The 24,346-nt window shown below is 39.9% G+C and overlaps 1 protein-coding gene across 4 annotated transcripts in view; it reads right to left on the bottom strand.

Moving 5' to 3' along the window:
* HERC2 (HECT and RLD domain containing E3 ubiquitin protein ligase 2) overlaps positions 1–24,346 on the bottom strand; it is a 229,590-nt gene that overhangs the window by 127,911 nt on the left and 77,333 nt on the right. For 3 of the 4 annotated variants that reach the window (XM_079925094.1, XM_079925095.1, XM_079925097.1), the window contains 16 exons: positions 23,191–23,369; positions 18,733–18,917; positions 16,951–17,106; positions 16,062–16,247; positions 10,708–10,878; positions 10,219–10,322; positions 9,196–9,346; positions 6,646–6,860; positions 6,262–6,394; positions 6,035–6,162; positions 5,748–5,943; positions 3,355–3,482; positions 2,625–2,798; positions 2,412–2,548; positions 2,149–2,300; positions 1,291–1,482 (listed from right to left, as the gene is read on the bottom strand). In XM_079925094.1, coding sequence (XP_079781220.1) covers positions 1,291–1,482; positions 2,149–2,300; positions 2,412–2,548; positions 2,625–2,798; positions 3,355–3,482; positions 5,748–5,943; positions 6,035–6,162; positions 6,262–6,394; positions 6,646–6,860; positions 9,196–9,346; positions 10,219–10,322; positions 10,708–10,878; positions 16,062–16,247; positions 16,951–17,106; positions 18,733–18,917; positions 23,191–23,369 — 2,587 coding nt within the window. The remainder of the gene's footprint in view (positions 1–1,290; positions 1,483–2,148; positions 2,301–2,411; positions 2,549–2,624; positions 2,799–3,354; positions 3,483–5,747; positions 5,944–6,034; positions 6,163–6,261; positions 6,395–6,645; positions 6,861–9,195; positions 9,347–10,218; positions 10,323–10,707; positions 10,879–16,061; positions 16,248–16,950; positions 17,107–18,732; positions 18,918–23,190; positions 23,370–24,346) is intronic. The other variant, XM_079925096.1, reaches the window with a different exon arrangement.

Genomic DNA, 24,346 nt, shown 5'->3' with positions numbered 1-24,346 from the left:
TTGAGAAAAGAAGAGTCTTTCCAACAGATGATACTGGAACAACTGGATAACCAAAAGAAATAAAGTGAACCCTTACCCCACACCATATTAAGAAACTACCTTAAAATGGATCAAAGATCTAAATATAAGACTTAAGGAAGAAAACATAATGGGTAATCCTCTTGTTCTTGGATTTGGCAATGATTTCTTGAACATGAAATCAAAAGCACAAGCAACAAAAGAATAACAGATAAATTACACTTAATCAAATTTTAAAATTTCTGGGCACCAAAGAAAAACAAAACCCAGACTGGGAAAAAAATGTCTTCAAATCACATAACTGATAACAATCTAGTATCCAGAATATGTAAAGGACCCAGACAACTCAAAACACAAACAACCCAATTTTAAAATGGGCAAAGGACGTGAACAGACGTTTCTCCTAGATATACAACAAGCACAGGTAAAGAGGCTCAACATCATTCAACATTAGTGAAGTGTAAAACAAACCACAATGAAATACCACTTCACGCCAAGTAGGGTAGCCTTAATTCAAAAAAAAAAAAAAAAAAACCAGAAAATAACTAGTGTTGGCAAGGACATGGAGAAACTGAAACTCCTGGCCCATTGCTGGTGGGAATGTAAAATGGTATAGTGCTGTGGAATAGTTTGACAGTTCCTGAGCAAGCTGAACGTAGGATTACCATATGACCCTGCAATTCCACTCCTAAGTATATGACAAAAGGACTGGTAACAGGTGTGCAAACAAAAACTTGTACACAAATGTTCCTAGCAGCACCACTCACCATGGCCAAAAGGCAGATACAAGCCAATGTCCATCAATGGATGAATGGATAAATAAAACACAGTATATTCATATAACAGTTTTCAGCCATAGAAAGAAATGAAGTACTGATACATGCTAAATGAAATAAGCCAGATACAAAAGGCTAAAATTGTATGCTTTCATTTGTATGAAATATCCAGAAGGAGCAAGTCCATAGAGACAGAAAGCAGACTTGTTGTTGCCAACAGCTGGGGGAGTGGGAATTCAGGAGTCACTGCTAAATGGATATGGGTTTGCGTTTGGGGTGATGAAAAGTTATGGAACTAGATAGTATTAAGGCTTGCACAACACTGTGGATGTGCTTACTGACAACAATGAGTTATAAACTTAAAAGTACTTAGAATAGTAAATTTTATGTTATTTGTATTTTACCACAATAAAAAAAAAAGTTTATAAAAAGAGAGAGAGAGATCAAGGCAAAACCGTGGCATTTTCACAAAGGACTTAGGGCGATGCCGACCCACCGATGAGCCGAAGTGCTGTCTGTGTGAGAGCGAGCATGCCGGAGTTCAGCAGGAGGCTCAGGTTGTGGGCACCGTGCTGCAGGGTGAGCGTGCTGAGCATTACCAGGAGAAAGCGTGCTTGTGGGGTTGTCCCCAGGCTGGGTCCCGACGGGTTCTCATTTGTGATGGTTTGCAGGGGGACAGGCTGGATACCTAAAAAGCATTGGCACCTACATAAATTTCTTGTGCATGGATACAAGAACATACACGATGAAGAAAGCATTAACAATTTTTTTTTATAAGTCTGTCTTTTTCATCAGATATCCATAGAGTGTGGACATCGGGCAGCTCTGTATTGCTTTGCAATAATCATACCACCATCACTCCACATACAGCTATCTTCATCTGTCTACAAAACGTATCACACTGCTCTTCTAAATATCCCTGGTGGCTTACTCATTTCATGTCAAATGTAAGAGAGATATTTCACTTCTCTTCCACAAAACCAATCCTACCACTTCTTTGTAGATGCTCAAACTGTCCAGGAAATTATGTATTAATATAGGATACACATTCTAGGATAGATTGTGTAAGTGATACACATGAAAATGTTAAAATGCAAAAGCTTTATATTAGGATACTACAAGATTGTATCTTCTGCCAAATTTTGAAAGTTTTGTTTAGAATTTGAGAAAACTTAAAGCAGCTTAGATTATCATTCTAATGCACAAAGTTATTAAAGTCTTCAAAGCAATAATAAGAATTTGCAAGTTTCCAGAATATATAATAAAGAGCCAAACTATGAAATAATGCTGATGTGATCACTGACATCAACAGCAATTTTAATACAGCCTTTTAACTGTCAGATTTTTAACTCACCAAGTTCTTTAAACTTGTTATTTGCATCCATCAAAACATTTCGAATATTCTGAACAGCCCAAGCATACAGCTTGCCAAAAGTTACTTCAAGCAGCATCCGATTAAAAGGTGGGATCAAATCAACATCCTTTAAACAATCAGTAAGGGGTTCCCTTTCAAACAAAGATGAAGAATTTTACTCAGAATACTGCCAGGCTTCAAAAAAACAATGCTTTGTTGTCACAGCTTCCCTTAATTAAGAAAAAAATATTATAAAGTCTTACCCTATATCAATCCCCTCTGGAATAAGTCTTTGCCATCCACAGAACATAGCATACTGCACAGACGGAAGTAAGAAATTTTTGGCTGCCAGTTTTAAAATTGTATCTATCCCTTCCAGGCGAACCTCTGCTCTCTCCAACTGCAAAACATCAATGCATACCGTTAAGTGTTTATGTATTATCCAATACAGAGAAGAATGTTCTTAGCAAATTTACCTGTTTTAGTAGGCACTTTCTCATTTTTTCCACATCCACTGGCTCTTCTTTAAGGGCAAATTCAGCAATAGTACTGAGGAGTGCAGACTGAGGATACAGACCCTGAACATTCTGCTTCAACCATTTGTATTTGTGAACACCTGTAACTGTACTCAACAGTGGCTGCCATTTATCCTGACAAAGGAAAACCATTTTCACCATTAGTTAACCCTATTCATATTAACATGTGCTCTAAAACAATTACTTGAAGAAAATATAAATAAATGCCACTAGGTTTAAATTGGTAAAATATTTTAAATTTAGTAATTAATTTATGATAAAAATGACTACATCATAAATAGGCTTATAAGTGAATTTATAATCTATATGCTTACATACTTTGGAATCAGCTAACCTGACATGCAAAGTTAAATTATCATCCATATTAATAGCTTCTGGAACAAAGGATACATTCAATGAATGAGTGAATAAATGAATGAAGAAAATGGTGAACAAATAATGATACAATATACTAATAAAGGCAAAAGGAAACACTTCTCCAGCTATCAATTTGACCAGGGCACCATAAGTCAAGTGCATTAAGCATCACTGGGGCACAGTTACTCATACTTTTAATGACCACCAAACTCTCTACTGTATATTCGAAAACAAAGCAACAATATTTGTGGATTCCCTTGCAGTATGTTGTGCTTCTACACAGCCAGTCTTAGAACCACACAAAATACTTCACCTTGGGTGATTTAACTGTAATGGGTCTTTTGTCCACATTTATAGGACTGTGAGGCAAGATGCAAGCTTCTTCACTCTCTCCGTTTCCAATTTTTTCTTCATCATCAGTAGAGTCTGGCTTCTTAGGAACTATGTTTAAAAACATCATTCATTATAACAATCATTAAATATGATTTTAAATTAAGAAATGTTTAAATTTGCACGAAGGTAAAGGATATATTTTATTCACAGAAACACATAAATATCATTGTCAAGTGCTCAAATTACAAAAGTAAAAACTATCATAATTATTCTCACATGACATCTAGTAATAACACTTTGCCACTCCATGTCAGGGATAGAAAGACAGTGACAGTGTTATGATGGAGGGAAGCCCTAAAGAAGGGGAAGCCCAGGGGTTGGCAAACTTTTTCATAAATGGCCAGACAGTGAATATTTTAGCCTTTGCAAGCTATTTCAGTCTACTGCAAATACTCTACTGTTGCAGCATGAAAACTGGCAAACTTTATTTATGAATGCTGTCATTTAAACTTCATATAATCTTCATGAATCATAGTCTTCTTTTGAGTTTTTAAAAAATAATTTAAAAATGCAAAACCCAGCCTTAGCTCATGGGCGATACATAGCAAGTGGTAGGCTGCATTTGTCCCCAGACCCTAGTTTGCCCACCCTGGACTAGTGCATTGGTTCTGTCACCAGTGTGCAACTGAATCAATTAGATGCCTCTGACTACGTTAGTCTTTTTAATCAGAGAAATTTCTATTGAATTTGCAATGTGATATGTGGTGTTGCTTCCGTACTTTTGGTCCTCTTCAAGGTTTTCAGTCTCATTCTTCTCAATATATAATATAAATAACCAACAACACAATAATAAACATAGGCAATAAAACATTAACACAGCAGGTCTGGGCTGCTCAAACCCTGCAAATTCCCAAGAAAGGCCTGTCCCGTCAGCACTGGCTCTTCACCAGCTCCTGCGAACTGAGCTCTGAAACCTTGGTATGTTCTGCCTGAGAAGAGTGTGTCTGAGGCACAGGACCACCTTTACCAGTGTAACCAGACAGCTTGTGACTTACGGCAACTGCCTGTGTCTACTCTGGATGGAGTCTGGGCAGCTGAGAGCAATCACGCAGGCCCCACATGGCCACGTGACTGACTCCCAACAACAACCCTGGACACCAAGGTTCAGGTGAGCATTCCTGACTGACAGTCCTTCACACGTGTCACATGTCACTGCTGAGAGAACCAAGCACGACCCTGTGTGATTCACTGGAGGGAACACTGGAAGCCCGGACCCGGTTTCCTTTGGAATTCCCTCCATGCACCTCTCCTCTTGCTAATTTTTATCTGTACCCTTTCACAGTAATAACTAAGAGTATAATAGTTCTTCTCAGTCCTGTGGAGCCCTACCAGTAAATCATTAAACTTAGCACAGCACCAGGAATATTAATTATTTCTATGTTACAATTAAGTATATAAACCCACAACATCAAGAAATTTTAAGCGGTGACAGTGTGAGCTCAGAGACCAGGGAGGCAATGGCCACACGGGGATGGGGCCACCCTCCCTCACGCTGAGATGGCAGTCTCTGAGTTTCCTGGCTACCTGGGTTAAAGGGATCTCAGAAGTGTTCCTGCCATATCTCCTGATTCAGAGCATCTCCAGGATCCAGATAAGCTGTGGTTTAAGCTCAGGAACAATCAATTCAGGATGGCGTCTACAATAAGTTAGTCTTTCATGGCATTGTTTGTAATGTCCATCTAAAACTCAGTAATTAATATTGCTTAATAAGCTAATCTGGGGATAAATCAATATAATTCATAAGAATATAATCAGATATTTTGGTAGACTTGCTTATAACCACAAGTGACCAAATTAGAAAGTATGTATTTTCACTCAAAGTTTGGTTAATACAAAAACTCTTTTCCGTATCGCTACACAGTTGCTTCCTGAAAATATCAGTAACTCTTTTGTTTCCTTTTATAACAATCTTCCATGTTTCAGAATACTCAATATTGCCAAAGAAAAACATTTCTTCACAAGAATGGCAAGATTTATTGAAAGATTAAACGTTCCCATATATCTCATTACCAGGACAAGTGATTAAAAAAACACTTCCTTTTCCCCATCAATTTAATAAAGTTTACAGTATTTTCAGCATCAATTTACTAGTTACCAAATGATAACACACTCAATCCCAAAGTTGCATCATCATCTGATATCTTGGAAAAATAAGCAGGATTTGTACACTTAACCCTAAATACACATAACAAACATTATGGCACTTGTGAAAATGCTACAATAGGTGAGCAGCAGCCCACAGCCTCACTGCAACCACAGACACCTATACGGGGACACACTCTAAAAGAATCCTCCTACCTTTTACCTTCTTACCTCTCTTCTTCCTTCGTTCTCGAATTATCTTCTGAGCTATCCTCCTCCAACGGGGCAAAGAACTTAACAGTTTAAACTTGGACATTATAGAGAGGTCATTACAAACTGCAGGTCTCAGTTCATTAAAGAGGAACCTCAAACGTTCAATGACTGGGGCACAGACCTCCTTGTAAGAACGGCCCTGTTCTTGATGTGTCTACAAAGTTAAATATGAAAGAACAACTTAACAACAAATACTTCGCCAACTGTCCAGAAGCACAGAAGAAAGAAAATCGAAATCTATTTACCTTAATGAGTGAGCATTTTGCTTGGTAGACAACTCTACAAACATCCACCACTGATTTAGGCAACGTTCTGTGCTTTACTTGCTCAATACCAAGTGTACCTGCATAAACTAAAGATAATGCCACGTGACCTGTAAAAGATATTTAAAAGAAAGGGCAGGGTAGGAATGAATGTGTACTACATGTCAGTTGAAAGATCTACAGTACAGCTACAATATTGAGCGTCATACCTAAATCTTCATGTTTTAAGAGGCAGCATAACAGCAAGCGGCCGACCTCCTCCACAGGATGCTCAGGAGGAAAGGTGATGGGTGTGGTCAAGTGGCACTGCCTACAGTACCTTTCTATCTGACACAGAAAGTCCTGCAACAGAAACAGCTGGGGGTAACTTCAGAGCCAACCTCACAACATCGTCATGAATTCTAAACTAAGTGCCGTAGCTTCTAAAACCTCACCGGACATTGAACTGAACCAGCCTCTTACCTCAAAACCAGCCCTCCAAATAATATGTAAACAAAGTCTGTGCTAAGCTAACCAAAGTCTGTGCTAAGGTGTTCACAAGTCAAAGTCCTAAGGTAAACAAAGGACGCTGAGTGTGGGAAGGCCTCACTCACCTTCACGTTGTGGTCTTGAATGTTATTGTCAGCAATGGCTTGCAGGAATGCCTGGGAATGGTCACCCAGCACCCGTCTGTGGGAGTAGAGCCGGGACTTGCTGGCGGGAGTGCCCCCTGGAGAGCTACAGTGGTCCTCATCTTTCTCCTCATTGTAGCTGTAGTGGATCTGGCTAGTCTGCAGGCCTCCAGAGAAGATGGATGACTGAAGCCACTCTAGAGAGTGCACATGCAAACGTTAAAAAGAAACCTGAGTGCACTGTTCAGAAATAAATACTGAAAAAAAAAAAAAAAAGATAGAAAACTAAGTACTTCATTTAGGAGGTGAAATTCAAGATCATTCATATGAAAGTCACATCTAACATATTTACATAGATTGGCTTATAATTCCTATATCTATGTGAAAAAAAGTAACACTTTCTGGTTACTCAACACATCTTAAGCATGGTATCAGAACCCAATATAATTGTTCCAGATACCTGCTCAAACATGGAGCTGTCCAGTTCCACAGAAACCATGTGAAGACTAGAGCTATGCCTTCTAACAGGGAAAAGAGCACTGAGGCACCACTTACACAAGTAATCACCGATTTCAACTGGGATAACCACAGGCTACAAGTACTACGAGGGGAACGACTGTGCAGCAACAAGCCCCCGACTATTCGGGGGGACGGTAAGGAATTTGCTGTAATCTGGATGAAGACCAAGACGCTGAGCATCCAGGCAGGAGAACAGCATGTGTGAAGGGTTCCATGAAGAAAAACATGCTCAGGGCAGCACGTCTCCCTAGAGCATTAATCAATTAATAATAATAAGAGACTACTGAACATACAACACAAGATCGTTAAGTAAGGGATGGATACGTGGAAACCTGAGATCCAGTAGGCTATAAAGGAGACCTGTGTCGAGGCACAGGTCAGACCCCATAAGAACATGCCACCCATCAGTGCAAATAGGGATACTCATTGTAACTGCTATGAGTGAGATTCACCAAAGAATAATCAGTTTTTACATAACTACAGATTTTTTTTCAATAACTGTGCTATCAAAATATTCCTCCAAAACCCAAACAATCAAATCTGGGATGCACTCAATGTCCTTTTACTGGAAATTTCGATTTTAGAGCATTCAGGAGCATTCATCAAAGTGCCACATTAATTCTTCTAAAACACAAATGTGATCAGACCCTCCCTGAACCTCTCCATTTAGAACTCCGTCTTGTTTCTTTTTTTAAAAAAAATTTATTTTTTGTGTTTTTTTTTTTATTTTTGGCTGCACTGGGTCTTCATTGCTGCGTGGGCTTTCTCTAGTTGCAGCGAGCAGGGGCTACTCTTCGCTGCGGTGCATGGGCTTCTCATTGCGGTGGCTTCTCCTGTTGCAGAGCATGGGATCTAGGTGTGCGGGCTTCAGTAGTTACAGCACTCGGTCTCAGCAGTTGTGGCTTGCAGGCTCTAGAGCGCAGGCTCAGTAGTTGTGGCACATGGGCTTAGTTGCTCCGCGGCATGTAGGATCTTCCCGGACCAGGGCTCGAACCCGTGTCCCCCACATTGGCAGGCGGATTCTTAACCACTGTGCCACCAGGGAAGTCCCCTACAGGTCTTCAGAGGAAGAAAAGTCCACTGTCTTCGAGGCTCTGCAGACAGCAAGGCACCCAGCACACACACCAAGGGTGTGCTCCAGAAGGCAGGCTGAGCAGGCACCATGATCATCCCTGCCCACTAGCCTTCTCCCCCGACCCTACACATACACAAGCAGCTCGAAGCTGACTTTCTCAACGATGCCCTCACACACCCAGTCTGCTGGGGCTCCAATTTCAGGATGGCTCCACCATGCAGTCTTTCCCTCCACCCCATCCCCACTTCCCAAACCACTTACAAATGTCTCCATTTTATCCTCTAACACCATCCAACCTGACCTGCTTACCATGTCTGGCTCATCATCACACAGGAAGCACCTGAGGGCAGAGGTGCACCTAATTCTACACCTACTACACCCATGTTAGAGACTAACATGGTAATTCACATGAGAAATTACTCGATAGATACTTGTTGGATAGTCAGTGAAAGACAGATGGAGAAATGCAAAAATATGTGAAGAGATATTTAAACCTATCATATGGGATAGGGAGAAAATGTAATACTTTAGGTGGTTACAAAGTCTGCCATCCCAAAATGTATTGGATTTGAGTCTGGTAAAAACGCAATGCTCAAACAGAACAGCATTCCTAAGAGGAACAGCCAATCCACATCACGTGGATTTCTAGGCACACAGGGAGATGTCAGTCGAGTTGAGCCGATCTGTTAGAGGATGCAGAAGTGAGACCACGCACAGGCCCAACATTCCTACATACCTGTTAGCTTCCTGTGCTGCCACAGATCGTGAGCACAAATGAAAGCCGCTCACAGCTATTTCTATTAACTGGTTTAGTCTCACTATCCTTATTTTTCCTCACCAATAACTGTGCTGATTCTTCCTGTTCTATTCTCAGTAGCACTTACAGCTCAGCTAAAATAACCTGCTAATCTGTTAGCAGAAAACAAAATTTTTCTTACTGGCGCATTCGATCTCAACTGGAGATAGCGGTGTGCTCATAGCTAAATAGGAAGCGTGTAACCCAAGGAGTAGACCCAGATTTCTTTCAGTGTCTATAAGAGGTGAAGACAGACTTCCCAAATCTGGTATGGTAACAATTTCTTGGTCAGGCTGCAAAAGACAAATTTCAATATTAGTATGATGAGATTAGTAGTATGAGAAAACAGCGTTAATTAACATTAAACCAAGACCAACAGCTTTAACCTTAAACAAGACATACTGCCATAATAAAGACTATATCCTATAATAGTGAGATCAGGCTGCTACCAAAATAACAGAAGATATAAAGCAGACAGTATATGCATAAGTCTGGTAGAAAATCCAAAGCAAGGATAAACCACTTGGCTAGAAAATTCCTTAGGGAAGCAAATAGAAGTTGGAAAAGAAAAGGATCTAATGAAAATAATCTTAAATGTTGCCAGCCACATGACAATTTATAAACAAAGTTAATTTTTCCCTTCATAAAATGCTGCAAACATTACCCTTGAGGCATAACTTAATAAATTTTATTACCTCTGTATCCATATCTGGAAAGCCAATCCCAATATATAAATCCCAATGCTAATGAATATATAGAATGGACATATTTCTATTCTAAAAAATTATGCTACTAAATAGTTCCTCCCCAAAAATATATATCTCAAGATGGTAAGTCCTTCCAAATTTCTACATAGGATTACAATAAAATCATAAAGACAAAAAGTTAACCTCTTTTTTTTTTTGTGGAACAAGGTCTACGTTTCTTACAAATTAACAATTTTAAAATAATTTTTCAAGGCTAATACATCATAAACTACATGAATAAATGTAAATTGATTTATGAAAAAACATCTCTAAAAGATCTTTGTGTTTATCACTTAATAATGACCCCCTCCCCCAAAAGATCCAACCAGCAATATTTCAGGGTAAAAACCACTTCTCAGAAATATCCAGAGAGGTTCTCCACTAAAGTCCACCTTGGTGCTCACTGCACACAGCCTCACCTCCAGATACTGGCCAACACAGAAGGCATGCATTGATTCCCGTGTGTCTTCAAACTGCAAAGCAGCTTCCAAAGCTACCACTGGGTCTTCCCCTACAAACTGAGCTGAAACATAACAAAAGCAACATGACTTCAGTACAGTTTGCCTAGGCATTTATAGTAGAAATGGCAAGTAGGAAATAGATTAGGCAGGTTAACTCCAAAGTGAGGGTTACCAAAGTAATGTGATCTCTCATCCTCTGCCAGGGCTGTCTGGGTCAACTCAGAACTTGGAACAAGTTCCAACAAGTGTTGGAACAAAAAATGCATAATGATAAGAAATTTTGCATATGTGCCTGAATTTGCTGTGATAGGACAGACCCCAAAGTCACTGACAGATTGAAATGTATGGGTGCTGGAGCAGTACTAAATTGATTATTTTAAACCAAACGCTCTGCTTAAAATAACACATCTGAAACTACTAACCATGAAGTAAAAAGCGAGGCCTTACCAAGAATACTATTTCCTGTTAATGACTGCGTCTGGAAGTCCTTTATATCATACACTTTCCCATCAATCACAGTCCAGAAGCCTCCATCTTTATTATGGTTCTCCAAATCAGCTTTGCGTATAAGCGTCACTTCCTCATTATTTCTACAGTTCTGACCTGTAAAAAATGACTCTGTGTATACAGAAACCAAAGTCAATGAATCAATAGATCAATAGATAACCTGACTAGTACAAACTGTGTGAAAGAACTACAAGGTGAAATAGACAAATCCACAAACACAATGAGAAATTAACATACCTCTTCCTATAGCTGTCACCACAAACAAAAATTCAGCAAGGATACAGAATGATTTAAAAACAAAAACACCACATGAACAGCATGAATAGCAAGTCTGGCCATATACCAAGCATTAGAGCAAATCTCAAAAGATTTCAAATAAGTCAAGTTACACAGCAGGGACACTGACTACAATGCAGTTAAGTTAGAAATAGGTAACGGAATTCCCCGGGGGCCCAGTGGTTAGGACTCCTCGCTTTCACTGCCAAGGGCCTAGGTTCAATCTCGCAAGCCGTGTGGTACCGCCAAAAATAAATAAATAAGTAAATAAACAAACAAACGAATGAATAGCAGAAACAGGTAACAAAAAATAAATTAAAACCTCTACATATTTGAAAATTATAAAATATATTTCATAAATTCCCAGAAAAAAATGACTATGGAAATCAGACAACTGAAATGAACAATAATGAAAATACTACAAATCAACACTTGTGACATACAGCTAAATGTATGTTTGAGGGCATTTCTACCTTTAACTGTATATATTAGGAAAAAAGAAAAGCTAAAAAGTTAACAAACATAAAATCAATAAAATTCAATGAGTTCATAATGATACTCAAAAAAAAAAAAAGAAAACCTCATGGGTCACCTTTGGAAGCATTAGGACTCCAACTTAATATTACAAAAAAATGGTTAACGAGGGGTGGGGTGGTGGTGAATCAAGCCAGGATCACATCCTCCCTGTGCAAACTGTATCTTATGCTACCAGAGAGCTGAGGGCAAGGTTGCTGGGGGACTGCACAGAGGACACGTTATACATGAACTCCCTGGTCCATGTGAACAGAAGTGAAGGTGGGGCCACCCACCATCACAGGCCTCTGAGCCGATGAAACAAAAAGCGCACACACTCTGACCCATCAAAACTGAATCCGAATCTCATTAAGCCTATACATAGTATCAGCAGTTTACAGAAAATGTAACTGACAGAAGATATTAAGATTTGAAGAAGAAAATGCAATCAACCAAGTTCAGAAAATGTGAAATTCTCCAGAACAAATGTCCTACTTCTTTGAAAAATAAACAGTATGACAAAAGAGAGGGAGAGGAGAGCCTGGAAATAGCTGTTGGGGAAAAAGAGACTCAAGTATGTATCACCCAACTGCAATGTACAGAACTTGTTTAGATCCTGACTCAAAATAACCACTAATAAAAAGATTAATCAATCACTGTTAATCTTAGGAAAATGAGATTGTGGTTTTATTCTCCCAAAAAAGTTCTTATCATCTTCTTATCAGGTGAAGTGTATGAAAATGTTTTAAAGACAGAAATATGCTTTAAAATAATACAATCAATCAATCAGATAGAAAGTGTAGGAATGCTTCGGGAATGTGAGTTGTTTTTTTTTGGCCACACCACGCAGCATGTGGGATCTTAGTTCCCAACGGGGAATGGAACCCGTGCCCCCTGCATGGAAGCTCAGAGTCCTAACCACTGAAATGCCAGGAAAGTCCCCAGGATTGTGAATACTTTTTATTCTACATTCATTTTATTATTCTCTCTTTTATCTGTTAGAAAACTTTCAAAATAAACATATTACAAAAACATCAGTATGCTAACAATTATCATTTCTCAGAAAGTTAGAAAAATGTCAGATTAAACCCTAAGAAAGAAGAAAAATAAAGAAAGAAAGAACAGTGTGGTATCAGCATAATGACAGACATTTGGATCAACAGAATAGAGAGCCCAGAAATAAATCCTCACAATATATAGTCAAATGATTTTTTTGACAAGGGTGGCAAGACCATTCAATGGGGAAAAAAGGACAGTCTTTAGAAATAAATGGTGCTGGGAAAACTGAATATTCAATTGCAAATGAATCAAGTTGGACCCCTACCTTTCACCATACACAAAAATTAACTCAAAATAGATTAAAGTCCTAAACATAAGAGCTAAAACTATAAAACAGAAAACTCTTGGACTTCCCTGGCAGTCCAGTGGTTGAGACTCTGCATTTCCAAGGCAAGGGGCGCGGGTTTGATCCCTGGTCGGGGAACTAAGATCCCACATGCTGAACGGCGCAGTCAAAAAAAAAAAACAACGTGTGTGTGTGTGTGTGTGTGTGTGTGTGTGTGTGTGTGTGTGTGTGTGTGTGTGTGTGTGTCTTAGAAGAAAACATAGGAGGAAAGCTTAATGACACTGGATTTGGCAATGATATTTTTAGACAAAACACCAAATGCACAGGCAACCTTCATCCAAAAAAAAATCAAAGTACACTATCAACAGAATGAAAAAGCAACCCACAGAATGAGAGAAAATATTTGCAAATCATATATATCCAGAATACATAAGAAACTCCTACAACTCTACAATAACAACAAAAAAATCTGGCTCAAAAGTAGGAAAAAGAGGGATTCCCCAGTGGTCCAGTGGTTAGGACTCTGCACTTCCACTGCAGGGGGCACGGGTTCAATCCCTGGTCAGGGAACTAAGATCACACAGGATGGCAAAAAAGCAAAAGTTGGAAAAACACTTGAAAAGACATTTCTCCAAAGATATGCACATAGTCAACAGGCACATAAACAGATGCACAACACCACTAATCATTAGGGAAAACCAAATCAAAACTACAATGTAATACCACTTCATCCAAACAGGATGGCTATTATTTAAAAAACAGACAACAAGTGTTGGCAAAGAGGTGGAGAAATTAGAACCCTTCCTTGTGCATTGCCTGCGGGAATATAAAATGGTACAGCTACTGTGGAAAACAGTATGGCAATTCCTTAAGAAATTAAACATGGAATTATCATATGATTCAGCAATCCCACTTTTGGCTATATACCCAAAAGAAGTGAAAGCAGGGACTCAGACATCTACACAGTCATATTCACAGCAGCGTTAGTCACAACAGCCAAAAGGTGAAAACAGTCAAGTATCCATCAACAGATGAATGGATAAAAAAGGTGTGGTTTGTATATGTGTGTGTATACACACACACACACATATATACACCATATATACATATATATATACCAAATATATGTGATGGAATACTACTCAGCCATAAAAAAGAATGAAATTTTGCCATTTGTGACAACATGGATGGAAAAAAACTGTAGAATCATCAAGAGTTGCAGAAAAAGTATTTGATGAAACTTAATATCCATTCACGGGACTTCCCTGGTGGCACAGTGGTTAAGAATCCACCTGCCAATGCAAGGGACACGGATTCAATCCCTGGTGCAGGAAGATCCCACATGCCAGGGAGCAACTAAGCCCATGCGCCACAACTACTGAGTCTGCGCTCTAAAGCCCACGAGCCACAACTACTGAGCCCACGTGCTGCAGCTACCGAAGCCCGCACACCTAGAGCCCATTCTCCACAACAAGAGAAGCCACCGCAATGAGAAGCCCGCGCACCACAACGAAGAGTAGTCCCTCCTTGCCGCAACTAGAGAAAGCCCACGCACAGCAACAAAGACTCAACACAGCCGAAAATAAATAAATAAAATATAAATAAATAATTTTAAAAATCCATTCACCATTAAAGACTCATCACAAAGCAGAAACAGAAGGAAACAAACTTAATATTTTAAGGTATCTACAAAGAAAGTCCTACAGCAAACATCATACTTCATGTGTGAACTCTGGGAAGTTTTCCCTCTGCTCTTAGGAACAAGACAAGGATGCCCATTATCACCATTTCTATTCCACAGTGCACTAGAAGTGCCAGCAAGTGCAATATTTCTGGGGCAAAGCTCTGTGCTCAGAAGCAGACACGGGCAGAGTCACCTGATTCAGACAAAAGTGGCACTCTAGAGGAGAGACCACAACGGTCCTTTCACCCAAGCGTGCTGGCACAACAATCCTACGGACAAAATGCATATGGAAAAAAATGGCATGCGATCTCTTGGCACAGAGGAGGGACAGGGAGAACTCCCACACTTTGTAGAGATGAGGCACAATCACTGTGGAAACCTGGCATTCTGTACTAAAACACGCCTTACAAACCACCAAGCAAAAGACATGAGGATGTTTAAACAACTAAGTTGTTATGGGGAACATGTCTATCTGATAAAATGATCAAGAGAAGCAGGGGAGCGGCAAGCACACAAGCCCAGAGAGGGGAATCTTTCAGGGAGACAGAGACAGTGTTTGGGAGGGTCCTGCTTAATGAACAGCTTCCCCTGTGATCAGTCCCAAAGCTGCTTTCGGTACTTTCGTGTCCATGTTATACTTCACAATAAAAAAAGGTTTTACAATGAGTATGTTTGAACTGCTGATCAAGTTATATGCCTTCAACCATACACAGTAAACAGACAAAAGTCACAAATGACCATTTAAGTTCACAACAGTAGATGAATCGCGTTGAAAATATTAGCTATACTAAAAAATAAAAAATTATGCTCAATATCCTAAGGTCAGTTATTTTCCTCAGGACAACTGATACTTTTCGTTTTAAGCTCCTATGTTACAGAAATGACAATCTACAATGGCATAAGAAAAGGCCTACCTTGCTTGAGCTTTCCTATAAAATGAAAGTTGAACCACAACTTCAATTAATTCTGTGAGTTCAGGAAGTCATAATACTTAGATTCAAAAGCATCAAAATTCAAAACTTTGAGAAGACAAGTTTCATTCCAATTTGGTAAGCACTCGAGACAGTACGGATGGGAAGTGCTCAGCTGACTATGGGAACTCCATAACTCATGTCACATAACACCAATGAGTTTAAGAAAGTCCTCCCATATTAATGTCTGCCTCCAAAGTGGGACCATATCTAACCACCTCAACAGTACCTTCTGGAGACAATTTCCAAGAAAGGGTTTTCCAGAATGTTCTAAAATAATCCAATTTGGGATGTAACAACCATTTCTAACAGAAAAATTTTCCTTAAATATAACCCAAATCTGTTCTGATTTGGATTATCTTTGTTTTCCATTTACACTACCATCAGTGAAAATGGCAATAACTGGTCTTCCTTTGTTAAATAGTCTTTCAAATGAAAAGGCAAGAACAGAATAGACTAGGACAAAACTTTCCTCAGTGAAAGTCTTTAAGTTAAGATGCCATACCCATGATGCCGGGCCAGGCTAACTCTTCATGGTCGTCCCTTTCCTTTCCTGGTGCCAGGTGGTTGAACCGATCCAGATGTTCTAACAGGCCACCCAGCAGAGGGACAGCTCCAGCCTCCTGCATGAGACCAGCATTTTTACTGAGCAGAAGCACTACAGAAACTACTAGTTCTGGAAGGAGAACACCTACATTTAAAAAGAAAAAAAAAAAGGCATAAGATTTAAACAAAAGTGTTCATCCTATTAAAACCATTCTGTAAGCTTGTGCTATGTTTAAATTCTGATAAATCACAAAATAAGGAATGCTCGTCCTTTAGCATATTTCTACAGGATTATTTTATCTTTCATTCTGAAAGAAACAAATATAGGTATCAAACAGAAGCCTCTGAGTTATAAGAATACTTTTCAAAAACACTGTGTTTCAACACAAAAGTATTAACTAGGGTCTTTTATTGAGAAAACTAAGTGTTTGCCACTAAGCTTATTATCAGAAAAAAGGCACTCAATACTCTGTCACAGAATTAACTTGAAAAAATATTAAGCAATATAGGAATTTATTAAGGTCCTAAAAGGGGCAACTAATTCTTATGCTGCTGAAATAAAATTAGACAATTACCATTAACCTCATTATTGAAGTGTTAATAATGGTGGTATGACTCTAAATCACCAATTACATGTATCACTGTATGTGATACAGTGACGTGACTCCCATACCAGGTTGCTCAACCACAGAACTGTCAGTAACTAAAAAAAACAAAAGGAGAAAGGGCTACAGGACTAGAAGATGTATGGGGTAAAGGCATGCAGGTTTACCACAAAATGATAAATTTTAAATCTCATCAATCTCGGAAAAAGATACATGCCCACATTTAGGAAACAAGGTAAGTACCAGTGAAGTCCCCTTCCACAATGCAGGCCACCTCTGCAAAGTGCCTCCAGCTAGTGGAAGCAATGCTGGCTGCCACGGGCAGTATATCTCCAATGTGTGTGCACAAAAGGGCTGTGTACTTCTTCAGCAAGGAACCAACCCCCATTAGTTCAGGACCTGAAGGGAAGATTTAGACAATTTCATTTGCACTATTAAAATTTACTTTGTAAATAAACTTCATCGTTCCACTAGTCTACTCTCATCTATACATATTTTACCTATAATAATCTTCTCAAACAGGAGCGGTTAATCTTACTTATTTAGTCCTTGGCTCCTTTTATATCACATAATTTGAGAAACTGAATTTGGATATACTGATTTTTATACACTGCACTATATAGTATCTAAAAACTTCAAGTAAAAATACTAAAGTCATAACTTAGAGTTCTAAAACCTTATATTCAATATACATGTTTTCTAAGTCCAAGACTTAATGCCTGAAAATTACTCCCAGTGAACAAAGTTAGGCATTTTTCAATCTTATAAAAATCTTCAACTTTTCGGAGCTTTCCTGGCGGTCCTGTGGTTAAGACTCCACAATCCCAATGCAGGGGGCCCTGGTTCGATCCCTGGTCAGGGAACTAGATCCCACACATGGCAGCGAAGATCCTGCATGCTGCAACTAAGGCCCAGCACAGCCAAATAAATAAATATTAAAAAAAAAAAAAAACTTCAACTTTTCCTCCTACATGGCTCTTAAAAGCTTTTTAGTTCTTGTAATTTTATGACATTGAGATGGTCACCTCTTTCAGACTGAAATGGTTCACCGATTTCAACCTGAAATTTTCCATCCTCTACAAGTGCCTAACGATTTTCAGGAAGTAACAAAATTGTTTTAGACTATACTGGCTATAAAAATATTAACAGGGCTTCCCTGGTGGCGGAGTAGTTGAGAGTCCGCCTGCCGATGCAGGGGACACGGGTTCGTGCCCTGGTCCGGGAAGATCCCACATGCCGCAAAGCGGCTGGGCCTGTGAGCCATGGCCGCTGAGCCTGCGCGTCCGGAGCCTGTGCTCCGCAACGGGAGAGGCCACAACAGAGAGAGGCCCGCATACCGCAAAAAAAAAAAAAATTAACAAAAGTAGCAAACCTTTCCATCACTGACAGAGAAAACTACCTTATAAAGAGGCAGGCACTCCTTTTGGAGTTTGTGGAAAGTGCTCTACTCTACGTTGTACACAGGACTGAGCACTTATGTATCATCCTATTTTCATTTTCACAGGCACCCTCAAGTCTTCTTAACCTAACTCTGTAGGTGAGCAACCTACAGCCCCCAAGAGACTTAGTCCCGTGTCCAACAGCTAATAAACCAGAGCTATAACTGAGATTCAGTCTTCCTTCAACAATAATGCATTCCTCCTACTACACCCATCTAGCTTACCAGGGTGACATACAAACATTAGGTCACTATTTCGTCCCCACATTATGTCAATCTCTAACAGTCCACAACTAACCCGTTGAATAAGTCTGATAAATCTTCTGTAAGACTGACCTGAACATAAAGGATGCTATTTCTCATGTCTAAGGAATTTAAATGTTAACACAATGAAATAAAAAATATTGATGAGTCTAATATAGAAATATCTGTCCAAAAAAAGTGGATGCAAAATGAAATCCCCCAAAATTGGTGCATCTAACAGTATAAGAACTACACATCTGGGCCATGCAGAATAGGCATGTCAAGAAGCCTAAATAAAAAAGCCAAAATACACACAAGACACTTTAACATTTTAAGTAACTTACTAGAAATATCTGAAGTCTGACCAACATTTTCTCCTGGATAAAGTTTACTGATAAGTAAGCGCTGAAAACGCAGCAACAAATCCAATGAAGCAGATCTCTCATGACTATGTTGCTCAAAGTCTAGACATGATGATATCCGACGGGCAACATCTTTCAATCTGGCTACTGTCTGAGAAGCAATGTTTCTATGCAGGAGAAAGAGGATTGCAAAATTAAACAAGTTATGCTTGTTTTTAAAGGGGGAGAGGAGTTGTAAAAAAAAAAAATCACAACATAAACTAAAATCAGAAATAAAGATCATACACCCAAGTGACCTGCAGCTGGCTTCCTTCCCCAAATGTGTGTCAGCTGTATCTGCAATAAGCACACCTCATTCAAAACTGAGCAGAGGCACACGGAAGACACAAGAGGTAGAATGATACCCTTTGCTTTATAGATGTGCTCCTAAGAGTTGCATGGAACAGTCCAAAATGATAGAAAAACCCTGTACAAACCTTTGGAAGGAAAAGTAACTTATTATTTTTTGTCCAAATCTGCATTTCAAATATAAATGTGACACTATCCTTAAAGACAAGACCCACTAGCATTTCTGCATCTGCCTCACAAGTGTGCCTTCAGACTTAATCAAGTAAACACCCAGGTGGGCCATGTGGGGGGATACCCAGGGCTCAGAAACTACAGGAAGGAAGACAAAGGGGGCACAAATAAAACAGGTCAGAGTAAGAGATGCTCAAAGAACACGGCAGCAAGGAAAGGATCAGAGGATCCAATTCCAACTGCAGGATCCAACTTGAGCCATGAACCATCAGTAAGTAAATGGGGAGAAAAGAAAGTACAATTAGAAGAGTAGTAAGTGTTCTGTTTCCATGAGCAGAATGCAAAGGAACCTGGGCACAGAGGTCAAAACAAGGAAGGGGAGTGGACACAGTGGACACTGTAGGTGATGGAGTGCCAGGCTGCTGGCACTAGATTCTGCAATGCTGAGCCACCAGTTTTGAAAGGAAAGTGACATCCTGTTTGTGTCCGAGAAAGGTAACTAAAGTCAGTGAGAAAGCAGATTTTAGAGGGCACAGGGAACACCAGATAAGACCCTGCCACCCAGGGACAGTCTTGGCGCCAGGTGAACAAGGTCTGATCCGTGATACTGAAGACAGAAGGAAGGAAGTTAGTGAAATTAAAGAGCCGAAGCAGATGGGCTTCCCGGGTGGCGCAGTGGTTGAGAGTCCGCCTGCCGGTGCAGGGGATACGGGTTCGTGCCCCAGTCCGGGAGGATCCCACATGCCATGGAGCGGCTGGGCCCATGAGCCATGGCCGCTGAGCCTGCGCGTCCAGAGCCTGTGCTCCGCAACGGGAGAGGCCACAGCAGTGAGAGGCCCGCGTACAGCAAAAAAAAAAAAAAAAGAGCCGAAGCAGAGCCTGGAACTTCTGTCAGTGTAGCTCCACCACAGCAGCCCCAACCCAGCCAGAAGGGTGAGAGCCAGCGGCTGACAGCTGGCACTGTCACTGGGGAGGCGAGTCTGGAGCCTCTGCACAACACCAGGCCACGGAAGAGGATTCTGCTCCACTTCTTTGATTTCTAACGTAACAGCAGGTTTGAGGAGAACCTCTGTCAATCGCACCAGCCCCCAGCGTTCATCCACTACAGCAGTGGAGTGAGGACAGGAGCAGAAGACACACATCAACTCACGTCCACAGAGTTGAGAAGAAAGAGCAGTAGGGACCCCTGGCTTGTGCTCAGCACTCCCAGCCACACAAAACCAGGTGGATGCTCAGGGCCTCACCTGTGGTCCACCTCACCTTTCTGCTCCACGACCTGATAACCTGACCCGATAACCATATCACAATAGAAGAAAAGGTCTGGAATCTGGGTTTTATGCCATACATGATGGAGCAAAAGACAGTAATAAAATACAATACAAATGTTAACTTATTTCCCTAATACAAAATTCAGAATCATAATCAAAGTGTGTAATTCTGATAGAGTTCATTAATTTAAACATCTTCACAGCTCTCTATTGCCAAATATAAATGGTTTTCTGTGGTTCTTTGCCAGCATAAGAGTTACTCTGAAATCTGTTTCATGGCTTACTTTTGGGAAGCTGCAGTTTCTCCAACCTGTATTCCAAAGAATAAAATATAGGAAATGTCTCCAAAATCTCCAAAATGTAACTCTTTAGACTATTTTTCAACAACTGCATCAGCCAAGAGGTATTTAGACTCCATACACTGAGTCTCCTTTAGTCACAGACACTTAAGGTAAGAAATAAATGTTAAAGTTTATCTCTGCAAGGGGAGGGGCACATCATCTATGCTTATGAAAGGACCCTGGAGCATAGGCATTCTGTTAGTGAGAGGGCTGTACATGCATTTTTCTTTTTCTGTTTTCCAAAAATTTTTAAGGTACTATTTACTCCATGTTTCAGTTTTTGTTTTGTATTTTCCAAACAGGTACATTTTCATTATAAATCTGCTGTGGAGCCAACTCCTCCCTGCATGCCAAAGGAACCAAAAGTAAAGAGGAAGGTTCAGAAGACAATGTGCAAGGATGGGCTAGAGAGCACTGTCCAACGGAAAAGTACTGCCAGGGAGTCACATGTGTACTTTAAAATGTCTACCAGTCACATAAATAAAGATAAAAAGAACATGTAAAATCAGTATTAATAATGTACTTATCCCCATATATTTAAAATATTATCATTTCAACATAAAACCAATAAGAAAAGGCATTGAGATATTTATATTAGTTTTTTGAAGACACAAAGTCTTCAAAAGCCACTGTGTATTTTGTACATACAGCACATCTCAATTCAGATAACTAAATTTTCACTGCAAATACTTGATCTGCACTTAAGTCTCATAAAAATGCAGAGCTGAAAAGGTAAATTCATATGGCCAAGTTATTCCAAACATAATTACAAGTTTTCTAATAGCTGAATCATGTCTAAGTTTTTTAATTTTAATTTTAATAAAAAATAAAAACTCAGTGTCTCAGCTACACTGGACACCCACAGGCAAATGTGGCAAATGATTGCCAGACTGAACAGCACAGGGGTAGGTAGGCTAAGATGGACAGGTCTCTACACACCAAGGGAACAAGTAGCCTGAACAAGCAGGAGAGCTGGCCCCTCATAGGAACAGTAACCTAAGACAGAACTGAGGTCAGAGAACCCAGCACTGGCTCTCTGCCAGTGACACCAGCGGGCCCAGACACAGCCTCCTCGGCAAAGGAAGGGGCGGTCAAGAACACGGAAAATCACATCTTGAGATACTGCTTTTGCTTTAAAACTTCTCCAGAGACCTTTACCTTTTCACTCCAAAACACTCAGTGTTCATTTTCTCACTTGACCCTCGATTAACTCTGCCAGATAAACAGTGCTCTTGCTCCTACTGCCACAGTTACCATGCTGGGCAGGTGTCAGTGGCCAGCTTTAGACAAGCAGGCGCAACTGCAATTTTCTAGGAACAATTCCCAAGCTCTTGTCACTGCCACAGCTGCACTGACTTAATTCACTTTATTTCAGACTGTTATAGTGAAGATCAGAATGCGTGAATACTGATTTTAAAAATCATCACCACATTATAAAAAATAGGAAACAAGGGGTTTTTTATTAGCATTTACTAAAATATATGTCAGGAACTAGCTCTAAAACTTCCTCTTTTAAAAGCCCAGAAAATTCTGGTGTTTCCAGGTGTGAAGGGCAGGCCACCCCACGCCAGTACACCGCCCACCAATGCCCTGGACTTAGGTACCTAAGCCAACCCACCAGGCCCTCTTTCCTCTCTGTATAAACAATAAACCAGGAGCCAGGTTTACACAGAGCGGAGCTGTGTTACATAAAGGAGCAATAATTTTTCCTTGTCTAACAAATGCCTTTCAGAAACCACCCGGCTTTTTTGCTCTTTCTGAAGGACCGCAACGCAGGCTGACATTCTTTAGCAAACAGTGACTGACTACCTCAGCCCTTACCAAGGTAAGTCTCTGCGTATATTCTGACTCTGACTGATTCTTACCTCCTTCTGATCAGTCCTTTGACAATAACGCTCACCATTCTTTTGCTTACTTCAGCTTTTGAAAGTTGTCTTAGAAACTAATAGATATAATTCTATGATATATAGAATGAGGCAAGGACACAACCAGTTTAAAAAAAACAATCTTACCATGATGATTTTCACTTGTATCTACCTGCTTACTAACGAGGCTAAGAACCTCATCCTAGGTTTATCACACACTCCAATTTTCTCTTGTGTGAAAACTTTTAGAATCTCCAGTTCTACTTCATACATTCTAACCTCTCCTCTCACCTACATTTAAGAATCTGCTCTAAAGTCTATCCTAGGTAATTTTCAAAGTACTTCATCAACAACTAAACACATTTTTGAGACCCTAGTACTCGATCTCACTATCTTAATATGAAAACCAATAATCCTCCTAATTAAAATATGTCTAATGCTATTTACCTAAGAAGCTGTTGTATGAGCTGAACCAGAGGCAAGCACTGTTTTCCAGAAGATTCATAGATTCCCGTATTAATAAGATCTTTATCCAGTGGAGTCCTACTTCTATGAAATGTCGAGGCATTCGCTTCCTGTTCATCAATTTCTTTTTCCTTCTGTGCTTCTTTTTTGGCTTCAATATCCTGTAATTCATGAAACAGAAACTGGTTACCAGTTATCTCAGTAGCAGGTATGAAGGCACCATGGGCTGAGCCCTGATCCCACAGCCTAGCTGTGTGCTGACTCACACACCTGGTGACAGTGGCCCACACCCACCCACTGGAAATCACGCCACTCAGTTGCTCAGTTTCTAAACAGACGATTTGTCCTACAAACCCCGTGTCCAGGCTGCCAGTGCTAATGGTCTCCAGCGTCCTTCTGTGAAGTTCCTAAAACCTTTACCCCTGCTTCTGGCTCTCACAACACCCAATGTGATCACCTAGGCAGAGTCTACCTGCTTTGTAAACATGAAGCAATAACCTACAGAATGGGAGGATACATTACCAAATCTTGTATCTGATGTAAGACATACAAATAAAGAAAGAATTCTGACAACTCAACAATTAAAAGATAAATGACCCAATTTTAAAATAAACAAAAAATCTGAACAGACACATCTTCAAAGAAGATATACAAATGGCTAATGAACACATGAAAAGATGCTCAACTTCATTAGTCATCAGGGAAATTCACATCTCCTAGGACAGTATAATAAAAAAGATGAACAGTAGCAAGCATTTGCAAAGATACAGAGAAACTGGAACTGTCATACATTGCTACTGGGAATGTAAAATGGTACAGCCACTTAAGAAAACAGTCTGGCTATACCTCGAAACATTAAACAGAGTTACCGTAAAACTCAGCAACTCCACTCCAAGGCATACGCCCATAAGAAATAAAAACGTATGTCCACACAAAAACCTATGCACAGATGTTTATAACGGCATTATTCATAGTAACTTAAAAGAGAGAACAACCTAAATGTCCATCAGCTGATGAATTAAACAAAATGTGCTGTATCCATACAACAGAATATTGTTTAGCGATTTTAAAAAGTTAAGTACGACATGAATGATACAACTTGGCTGAACTTTGAAAACACTATGTTAAGTGTAAAGCA

This window comes from Stenella coeruleoalba, assembly GCF_951394435.1.
Source record: "Stenella coeruleoalba genome assembly, chromosome: 6".
Classification (NCBI taxonomy): Eukaryota; Metazoa; Chordata; class Mammalia; order Artiodactyla; family Delphinidae; genus Stenella; species Stenella coeruleoalba.
The sequence above is the reverse complement of the archived record's forward strand: the minus strand, read 5'-3'. Positions and strand labels throughout refer to the sequence as shown.